The following is an 11452-nucleotide window of genomic DNA, read 5'->3' on the forward strand; positions in this document are numbered from 1 at the left end:
TTTAAAGCTTGTGTTTCAAAAAATATTTTTAACTTCAATTTTTTTTTTACCCCACCCTCATCCCTACCCCACCCCCTTCCCACCCACCCCCCCAAAAAAAATTGTTTTTAAAAGATATTTTCAATTTCAATTTTTTTACCCCCTACCCCCTTTAGCTCCCACCCCCCTCCAAAAAAATTAAGTTTGTTTTTAAAAAATATTTTCAACTTCAAATTTTTATTTTTTCACCCCTATTTTTAACTTCAATTTTTATTTTATTTTTACCCCACCCTCACCCCTACCCCAGCCCCCTACCACCACCATCCCCCCCCCCCCCCCCCCCCCAAAAAAAAATTGTTTTTAAAAGATATTTTCAATTTCATTTTTTTACCCCACCCTACCCCCTACCCTTGACCCCTAGGGGTGTGCATTCGGTTTTTCGGTTTGGTTTTCTACTATTCGGTTTGGATTTTCGGTTTTTGGTTTTGAAAAAGTGTAACCCAATCCGAACCAAAATAAATATGGTTTGGTTTGGTTTGGTTTTTCTCTTTCCGGTTTGTTTTTTTGGGTTTGGTTATTCGATTATACCAATAATTAGAAACAATATTCGGTTAATTCGGTAATGTCAATATATATATATATATATATGTGAGAAGTAATAATATTAAATCTCTTAAATATACTTTCTAATAATCACAAGTAAAACGTAAAATACAATACTTAAAAGTATATCAATTATAGATGTCCAAACATAAAATATAACAAAAACATAAAAAAAGACAATAACTAAAAAGTGATAAAACTGGTTTATATATATAATTCGGTTTTTTCGGTTTTTTCGGTTTTTTTGGTTTTATTTTTCTAAATCCGAAATCAAACCAAAAAACCAAACAAAGTAAATTATAAATCCAAAACCAAACCAAAAAAACAATCCAAATTAGAATTCGGTTCGATTGGTTTGGTTTTTCGGTTAAATCCAAATAGTGCACACCCCTATTGACCCCCCATCTGCTCCCCTACCAGCCCCCCACCCCCTTTCAAAAAAAATTAAGTTTGTTTTTAAAAAATATTTTCAACTTCAAATTTTTATTTTCACCCCTACCCTCAACCCCCCCCCCCCCCGCACCTGCCAGCCCCTCCACCCCCCAAAAAAAATTAAGTTTGTTTTTAAAAAATATATTTCAAAAATTATTTTCTACTCTCTAGTAAAAATAAAAGATATTTTCTGAAAAACATATTTCATTCATAAATTAAACACTAAAGAATATTTTCTGGAAAATATTTTCTACTCATCAACCAAACATGAAAAAATAAGTCAAAAATCTACTTATTTTCTAGGAAAACATTTTCCTTCATACCAAACATACCCTAATTCATTTTGGTTAATGAAGATATTATTTCAGTATTTTTTTCAATAGAATTATTTTTGTTGTTACACTTGATACTAATAAAGGTAATTGCCATATTATTAATAAATCAAAACTTTACTATAATTTTAAAGAAAAGGAAAAAGATATTAGGTGACTCAAACTTATTTTATTTAAATATTCGCAACACTTGGGTGTTGTAAGTAATATGAAAAGAAATTATCATCACGCTAGTAATGAACGCAATTTGAACCTAAATAAAGAGAGTAATATAGTTATTAGACAAAGTTTAAGCATATAATTGAAATTATGAGAAAATTTGAGGGGAATCAATATAATATTTTCAAAATTTATTTAAAATATTGAATCTTAGATTAATTGTATTATATTTTAATACTTATTCAGTCTTTTCCTCAAATACGGATACAGATACTTATGCTGGATGGAATGCCCTTAGCTTCAAGAAGCTACCATTGATCAACCGTATTCATGCACATCAATCAAAGATCTTGCTTACAAAATAACTTTTTCGGTGTAGGAGAGAAAGTTGGACATCTAAGAAAGTCTCATTGAAAGCTGGAACTCTGACTGTGACGACTATTTTCACTAGTTTCAAAGGCTTGATTGACTTTGCACATCCCTCTATTCCAATAGAAAATGTTAGCTCATATTAACTTGTTCCGACCTAGGATAATAAGCTCATAAGCTTGGACTTACTTCATCGTCGAGAAAAGAAAGAAGACTTCTATCTCCAAGTTTAACTCAGACGTAGCTCCTTTATTTTTTTGGGGTGTGAGCAGTGTCAAACCAAAATATCCTTTCTAAACAATTATCGTTTGTGAATGTAGGTTGTGTCCTTTCTCATTCGGAAGACCCAGTCCCACACCCTAACTGCACTGATGAGAACAACCTCCGCACTCTGGGCTGTTTAAATCCCCGGTCGAAATCATCCAACCGAACTCTCTTTATTTTGGGATCGAAAAGGTCGATCAATTATGATCAAAGATGACTGCATAGTGGCGACGAGCCCACTAGGAAGACCTTTGGTTACAAAGGTTACCGCAGTCTAGGTTTATGATGGAATCAATTAATCAAAGTGCCTCCAACTCAATCAAAGCTCATTTTCCTATCCGGAGAAAACAACGCATAAAAAAGAGATGGCCCATCAAAAAGCCGACCCTCCGATCCAAAAGCGTTCAACTTCCCACCTACGTCAGCTCGACTTGCTTGTTCGCTCTGATGAGGATCATCAGAACATCTTGAAAGATTCTCTTGAAAAGCTTAACTTGCAAGCGGAGAATGATGAGTCTCACCCGCTTTTTGAGCTTGCGAAATAGCTAGTATGAAATTTCTTGAGCACTTATGCGCAGTACTTGAGATCAGAACTGCTTACAACAACCTTGACTTGGTTCAATGGAAAGAGAAAGCTTAAAGAGCTCCCTCTATATGTGACTCATCCAATGAGATCTTAGGGTGCATGTCAAAACCCGTTAAGTTAGGAATATATATAAAATTTTGGCCGATAATAAGGATTCATATAACCACAGGGCCGACTCAACAACATTGGAGGCCTAAAGCGAAACTTAAGAGAGGGGCCCTAGTTTTTTTCCCATCATATGTACTTTTATTTAAAATATACTTTCTCTAGCTATTTTAGATGCAACGTCATTAATTACTGTTTTATAATCAGTTTGTTTTAATAATTCCTTTTAAAATGATAATATAATTAATTCATTCAATCTATGCTGAGACATTGTTGTTCTTAAAGAAGATTTAATCAATTTTAATTTCGAACAAAGAAAAATTTGGTTGAGGCAACGATTACGGGAACTGTTAACATTATCTTATAAGCAATATGTGTATTTGGAAAAGAATCAAATCTTTTTAGTTGATTGAGTATTTTCATTACTTCATTATCTTCTACTTGTATTATTTATCTTTAACACTTTTAATTCAAAAAATAAATCTAAACCATCAATTCAGAATAACTAGTATGTGTTAAAGAAAGTACAAGGTTAAGACAATATTATTTAAAAAATTTCATCATCTAGTAATCTTAATATTTTACCACTAAATAAGAAATCAATTTTTTTTTTATATGCTTCAATTGGTTCAAATCTATTTTAAAGTGAAAAAATAGTTTGATCTACTCTACATATATAACGTAATCAACTCTAAAGATTCTTCAAGGGACTTAGTGATTTCGTTATCCATATTTTCATCAAATTGTTTCTGACGAAAATCATGTTTATATTCATGTCATATGCAATTTATTTAGTAGAAATCATAGCACTCATGTACATATAATTTGTTTTTTTTTAAAATAATATATATAAGTAATTGTTTTTTTTTAAATGGGGGCTCCAAAAATATGGGGCTCCAAGCGATGTCTTTAGTGGCCTAGGGGTTAAGACGGCCCTGTAAAACTAAATAATATAACGGAAATAAATTTAAACAATAAAAATAATAAAGAGATGTATCCAATCTTTTTCAGTCAAATTGTATAAAATTTATTTTTAGAAATTATAGTCAAATTTACTATCAAAATTTTTAAAAATATTTTTTAAAATTATACATGCCATGAATTTGAAATTTGAAAAAGGGAAAAAGAGGAGAAGCATCTAGTCTGGTAAAAGGCTCTAATTAATTGCGTAACCGTGTCTTCTAAAATATCCGAAGAAATTGCGTAAGCGCTGAGCCACAGGCCCATACGTTCCCTCTCTGTGACGGCAAAGTGGTTACTATAAATACAGATCTCCCCCTTTTCAACCAAATCCCCAAATCATCGTTCTTCTCTAGCGCAGCTTCTCTCAGAAAAACGCATCTCCTCCTCCTCTCGTTCTCTCGATAATCTCCTTGCGCACTGTTTCTTCTTCTCAAGGTAATGGTCTTTTCTTCTCTCGATTCAATCGTTTGTTGAAGTGATTTAGATTTATGCAGGTTTTCGTATTATAAATGTATGAACAGAATTATATGAGCGGAGTTTACCTTTGTTTTCTTATTTATCGATCAGATCTGCACGTAATTAGTCGATTTGAGAACTTTTTATAATGGATGATGTATGTTTTTTCTGTTGATGATGTTATAGCGTTAATTTCGTTTGATTTGCTCGAGTTTTGGTTTCCATATGGTAGAATTGTTGAAGTTTCGTAGTTTGATTAGTTGTGTCCTATCTAGGGTTTTTTGTGATCACAATTAATCAATTTGAAATGGTGATGCTTGCCTTTTCTGTTGATGATGTTATAGCCTTGAATTTCGTTGATTTTTTGGTCACTGTTTAATAGAAATTGTTCAAGTTTCCAGGTTTGATTAATTGTGTCCTGTGTAGGGATATTTATGATCAAAATTAATCAATTTGAAGAAAAACTATCTTTAATGGATAATATATGCTTTTTTATTTTTTTTGTTGATGATGTTATAATCTTGAATATTCTCGTGCTGTTCCATTTTTCTGTTTTCTATTTGATTGAAATTGTTCAAGTTTCCAGGTTTGATTATTTGTGTGCTATCTAGGGATTTTTGTGATCAAAATTGCAAAACTAGGTTAAATGGATGATGCATGCATTTGCTGCTGATGATTTATAGCCTTTTTTGTCGATTTGCTTCATTTCTGGTCTCTATTTAATGAAGTTGAAGTTTCTTGGTTTGATTAATTGTGTCTTGTCTAGGGTTTGCTAACAAATTGAACTAGATTTAAATAAATTTAGGAGTCTTCAATTTTTTTGTTTGTTAACTCTTGATCTGTTTTTTAATGTATTTATTCTTGTGTGGGCACATTGTTATTCTCTTCTGATTATGCTAGATCGTGAACTTGATTTGATTTACAATACATCCAAATGTGGGTTTGCATCCCTCTAAAATGAGAAGTATAGTTTGTTCTAGGTAGAATTGGATGCCTCTAGGAGCCTACTGATTTGTTTGTAAAAATGGTTGTTCATTGGATTGAATTTTTATTAAAGAAAATCTGAAATTCTTATAGTTCTTTTAAATTCGGTTGATGTTGGATCAATGTATTTTCTTCTTTGTTTGTTTGACTGGCCTTCTGGTGGCTCTCTGATTAGTGTAATTAGTTGACTTTGGATACGTTGCTTTTGCTCTTTGTATAGTTACTAATCAATTGGGATTCTTTTCTTAGACTCTCCTGATTTGCCTCTGGTTTGATATATTCAATTTTAACTTCAATTGTTTCGTGGGATGACTTGTTCCAAATTAAACAAGTTCTAGGATTTGTGTGCAAGCTGTGCTATGGGTGTTCATATTATGTACTAGTTCGCTGCTGTAGGAGGGAAATTGCAGAACCTTTATTTTATTTTCTTTTCTTTTTGGACTTCCAAAGCTTGCTAGTTTGTCATCTCTGCCTGATCTTGAATAGAAGTTTTGACAGTTGTGTGCTTCAATATATTTCAGATGCAGATCTTTGTTAAGACACTCACCGGAAAGACCATCACTCTTGAGGTCGAGAGTTCTGACACCATTGATAATGTCAAAGCTAAGATTCAAGACAAGGAAGGCATTCCTCCAGATCAGCAGAGGCTGATCTTTGCTGGGAAACAGCTTGAAGATGGCCGAACACTTGCTGATTACAACATCCAAAAAGAGTCTACCCTCCATCTTGTCCTCCGTCTACGTGGTGGAATGCAAATCTTTGTTAAAACTCTGACCGGAAAGACTATAACTCTTGAGGTCGAGAGCTCAGACACCATTGATAATGTCAAAGCTAAAATTCAAGACAAAGAAGGTATTCCCCCAGACCAGCAGAGGCTGATCTTTGCTGGGAAACAGCTTGAAGATGGCCGAACACTTGCTGATTACAACATCCAAAAGGAGTCCACCCTTCACCTTGTCCTTCGCCTTCGTGGTGGTATGCAGATCTTTGTAAAGACACTTACTGGAAAGACCATCACCCTTGAAGTTGAAAGTTCAGATACAATTGACAACGTGAAAGCCAAAATTCAGGATAAGGAAGGGATTCCTCCAGACCAGCAGAGACTGATCTTTGCCGGCAAGCAACTTGAGGATGGAAGGACCCTGGCTGATTACAATATTCAGAAAGAGTCTACCTTACATCTTGTTCTTCGTCTGAGGGGTGGCATGCAAATATTTGTTAAGACATTGACAGGGAAGACAATTACTTTGGAGGTTGAGAGTTCAGATACTATCGACAATGTTAAAGCAAAGATCCAAGACAAGGAGGGTATTCCTCCAGACCAGCAGAGATTGATCTTTGCTGGAAAGCAACTTGAGGATGGAAGGACCTTGGCGGATTACAACATTCAGAAAGAATCAACCCTGCACCTTGTTCTTCGCCTTAGAGGTGGCATGCAAATTTTTGTCAAGACTTTGACGGGGAAGACAATTACTTTGGAGGTTGAGAGTTCAGATACCATTGACAACGTCAAAGCAAAGATTCAAGACAAGGAGGGTATTCCCCCAGACCAGCAGAGATTGATCTTTGCTGGAAAGCAACTTGAGGATGGAAGGACCTTGGCGGATTACAACATTCAGAAAGAATCAACCCTGCACCTTGTTCTTCGCCTTAGAGGTGGTATGCAAATTTTTGTCAAGACTTTGACTGGGAAGACAATTACTTTGGAGGTTGAGAGTTCAGATACCATTGACAACGTCAAAGCAAAGATTCAAGACAAGGAGGGTATTCCCCCAGACCAGCAGCGTTTGATCTTTGCTGGTAAACAACTTGAGGACGGGAGGACTCTTGCAGACTATAACATCCAGAAGGAGTCAACTCTCCATTTGGTGCTGCGTTTGAGAGGAGGGATGCAGATCTTTGTGAAGACTCTGACTGGGAAGACAATCACATTGGAGGTGGAGAGCTCTGATACTATTGACAATGTGAAAGCAAAGATACAGGACAAGGAAGGGATCCCACCAGATCAACAGAGGCTTATCTTTGCTGGTAAGCAGCTTGAGGATGGCCGCACCCTTGCAGACTACAATATCCAGAAAGAGTCTACTCTTCATCTTGTCCTCAGGCTCCGCGGTGGGGACTACTGAATGTCCTGTGTGCTGCTCTGATTTCATGATGGCTGTGTGCTTTGTTGTTTTATTTCAAGACTTTTTAGCGTTTTTCGTTATAGTTCTTTCTTTTAAGAGACCTTGTAATGTGTTATGTTCTGTTGTTTTTGCTGCAACCTAAATAAATAAAGATTAGCCGATAAATGTGTTAGTGACCCTGACTCCTCAGATGCATTGTGAACTTAACACATACTTACTCACCGCTCCCCTCTCCCCCTCCCCCCCCCCCCCCCCACCCACCCACACACACACGCGCATGACTTTGCAGGCACAGGAAAAAAATAAGACATTTTTAACAGTTTGAGAACCCAGTAGTTATTTTGGCAACAGACAGTATTATGGTGGTGGTTTGGTAATACTCTGCTAATAGTGAAGAGTTCTATCCTTGATCTAAGCCGTCCTTTTATTTTGTAACATATTTCTTTTATTAAAAGGTGGATGTAAGGACCTCATTTTAATCGGTTCACTAATTAATACTTCCCAACAGATTTTTTCTTTGTTAAAATAAAGCGCCAAAGGAGAAACTCTCTGCATCTCTAGAGGATATCTAGACTATGGACAAAACCTTTGTGAGGACTCCCGACCATCGGCGGCACCTGTCGTGGTTGTTGCAGATTTGCTTTTGCTATGGAGAAACCTGTGAGTCTTCTAAATTAGTATTTACTATTCAAATGCTACAACAATGGTTGCCAGTCACTTGGCACAAAATATAGTTTCATTGTACTAAATGTAAATTTGAAGCGAAGTGTTGATATGGACAAATTTCAAAATGGAAACAGATTCACTCCGGCAGAAGATAAATCCATGTAGTTCTGTCAGCTGATGGCTACAAGAGGTGGAGAATGATGTAGAAATTTGATACAATTATGATAAAGTACTCTGCTCTCTATGGGAAAGTTGGGATACTTGAAACTTAACAAGTACAAGAAACAATAAGTGAAGAAGTTTAGAACTATATGGCACTTAAAAAAGTAGGACTAGGAGGCAGTGGAATATCTACTGTCCCTTCCAGCATCAGTAGAACTTTCTTCTGTGAATGAGGAATCCGGAGATGCCTAACACCAATATAGCAAAAACAGTCAATGTAATTCCGGCAATTAGGATTTCTATCCTTAGCTTTTGGCCTTTTGTTTCTTCAACCGTCTGATTAGGTAGCCCTTCGTTGGGTATGAAATTAATGCCCACCTTGACCAATGCGAGATTAGAATTACCCAAGTCTCTCCTTCCATACCTCAGAGGCAGCCTTTGCTTTCTACATTCTCTGTCTTTGAACAGAGCAGCCTCACAGTTACAATCCTGTAGACAGGGTTGTTCACAATCTTCCTTGGTCGTTCCGCCCAAAACAACATAAGTACTATCTTCCGATACTGTGTTTTCAACTGTTCTCATGTCATAGTTCTCCTTTAACTGACAGGTTTCTGTGGGGAAATTCCTTTCACAGCCTGCGCTCCAATTTCCTGGCATTACAAAATCAAATCCCGGAAGACACAAACATTTAGCTTGATCATCTATATTGGTGCAAAAACCATTATGCCCACAAAGGCCTTTTGGAATACACCTATCATCTGTTGATGACCATATCACGGAGCTGTTCTGTTGGTTCAGAGAATGTGAATAAACTCTAAGTATACCATCAGCATCAATTTTCATCATATAGATGATGGTCCTTTCTCTACGGTAGCCTCCTCTGGTTAGATTTCTTAGCCTATTAGTGGAATTGTGCAAGTAGAGGAGGCCGTCATCATCAAGATTCAGTGAAACATTATTCCCTGCTCTATAGGTGCCTGTTGCGTAGTAAGCATATGGGGCACTATCTTCTGTACCGACAGGCGACAGGGTACTGAACAAGGTTCCCATCATGTTGCATTTCGAGACGGAAAATCCCGAAAGAATCATCTGCTTCTGAGGCACTCGAGAACAGCTCTTGGCCAGCTGATATATGCTGACCAGGTAAAAGTGTGTTTGTTGGATTGTCAAAACTTTGCCAAATGACATTGCGATCTGAATCATAGAGCACAAAGTTTCCCATGTCCAGCATGGAAGCTGAAGCAATGGCTCGAGAGGGATTGATGACAGAGATTTCCTGGCTTCCTACTTGCACAATGAGCCTTCCATCACTAGTTAAGAGCAACACGGCGTTGCTCGGGACAACAGGACTGCTCCTGTTTGCTGTCCATACTGCTGTCTTCTTAGGCATACCAACAATTGAGATTCCAACAGCATAGCCATTGGTTTTTTCATAAAACCCAAAGGCAAAGTGCCTGGATGGCGAAAACCATGATGAACTGATAATAGGTGTTAGAGAAGACCCATGTGTTATATTGAACTGCCTTTGCTGTGCTAGTGCTACTGCATGAATTGCAAATAAGATTAATAACCATAGCAAAATGGTCATAGATTTTAGCTTTTTTTTTTCTTCCTTTACTCTGATTTATCACAAAATTGTGATGTTTATATGTTTTTCAGTTTATCATATATCATATCATATCATATCATATATTACTATAAGTGGGAACAAAAAAAGTTAAAAGTTGAATTACGATTTTATCCCTATTATAAATTAAAATATTATAAAACATTTAATTATTTAATTTAAATATTAAATTGTATCATTTTAATTAATATGTTAATGACTTTTGCACTTCCTTAGATTAATTCCTAATTAAAATATCTAATTTAATACATATTTATCATCTATAATTTATATGTATATAATAATAAATTAATAATAATAATAATAATAATAATAATAATAATCCAAAAATCTCTTCATAAAATGTATAATTAATTAAATATTAAATTATTAAACAATAAACTGACCGTAGTATACTAATTAATACTAATGATATTATCATCCTATGAAAAGACAATGCTGTCTTTGTAATTACTACCAGTTTAAAACTGAAAGAAGAGGAAGGTTTGATATTAATTTATTCATTGATTCATTCATATGATAATATCATTCATTTTTGGTCTTTTCAAATTCCTTGGATTAATGGTGAAAAAATATTCTCTTTATAGAATTTATATAAAAAGGCTTAAGTTCGTGACATTACTATTAATGTTATATTCATAGATGATTCACCCTTGACTTTAGCCTTTTTCATATTTTTTGTAAGCTGTGCACTAAATTTTTTTTTCCATGATGCAATCATTGCTCTTTTGATTTGGTTTACTTGGTCAGCCAGCAACATTTGGAGCATATAGGTAAGGATCATACTTCATTTATCTAGAGATAGTATGAAAAATATTTATGTCACTACTTTTATTTATTGATTTGGATGAACATAATTCAAAACTTTTTATTGCTGTTTTTTTTTCCTTACTCGACGAAAATGTTAAAATACAGTAGCTATGATCTTTTGAATTACTATAAGTTGCATCTACTAGCTTTAAGTTATAATTTATTATACAGTCTACCTACTAACTATATTTAGATGCTCAAATTTACAGGTTTGGACAATCATTTTCCATATATGCAATAATCAAGTCATTCAAATAGGTCCATTGTCAATCAATTTCAACTTGCACTTTAAATGGCTATACTAAATTCTACAAATATTTATAACACCTTAAATCTCTTCAATCACCCCACATTTGTTGTATTATTTCAACCATATCAAATTATATATATGCTCTTAAATTTGACAATTTAAGGTTGAGTGAGTTCAAGGCACAAGAAGTGTACTTTGAACTATAGAACAAAAGACGTTGGCAAAAGATGGCATGAAGATGGTTTATTTCCGATATTATATTACACTGCATAAGACACAATTTTCACTAATTTCTAATATTTTTTTTGCAGGAATTAACTCAACAAGTCAATAACGTTCTATAGGTTTTAACCTTTGGTCAGTAATATCCCTATTTGAAGTGAGAAGATAGAACACTACATGCTTCTTCCTTGTAAGAATTCACTGCTTAGTGTATTATTTATCTTTTTTTTCAATAAAAATACACTAATTTATGTTATTTTCTTCACTTACATTATCTATCATAATCTTCCTTTGAGAAGTCTATGAATTTTGAGATGCAACAACAAACTAAAAGATAAAAAAACATAGATCCAAAAA

The 11452-nt window shown here is 34.8% G+C and overlaps 1 protein-coding gene and 1 pseudogene across 5 annotated transcripts; one reads left to right on the top strand and one right to left on the bottom strand.

Moving 5' to 3' along the window:
* The first annotated feature begins 4089 nt into the window (after positions 1-4089).
* LOC125835927 (polyubiquitin) lies at positions 4090-7523 on the top strand. Of its 5 annotated transcripts, none has more exons than XM_049515036.1 (3): positions 4090-4227; positions 5754-6829; positions 7058-7523. In XM_049515036.1, the coding sequence occupies exons 2-3, from the start codon at positions 5754-5756 to the stop codon at positions 7356-7358; spliced, it is 1377 nt and encodes a 458-aa protein (XP_049370993.1). In that variant the 5' UTR covers positions 4090-4227; the 3' UTR covers positions 7359-7523. The 5 variants fall into 5 exon arrangements, with proteins under 5 accessions (XP_049370993.1, XP_049370991.1, XP_049370992.1 ...); XM_049515034.1 differs by having other exon boundaries at positions 5754-6713; positions 6942-7523; XM_049515035.1 differs by having other exon boundaries at positions 5754-6601; positions 6830-7523.
* Positions 7524-8393: 870 nt separating this feature from the next.
* On the bottom strand, positions 8394-9774 carry LOC125835710 (G-type lectin S-receptor-like serine/threonine-protein kinase LECRK3; annotated as a pseudogene).
* Between the last annotated feature and the right edge of the window lie 1678 nt (positions 9775-11452).

This window comes from Solanum verrucosum, unplaced genomic scaffold, assembly GCF_900185275.1.
Source record: "Solanum verrucosum unplaced genomic scaffold, falcon-dt-bn FXZP01000128.1, whole genome shotgun sequence".
In the NCBI taxonomy this organism is placed as follows: domain Eukaryota; kingdom Viridiplantae; phylum Streptophyta; class Magnoliopsida; order Solanales; family Solanaceae; genus Solanum; species Solanum verrucosum.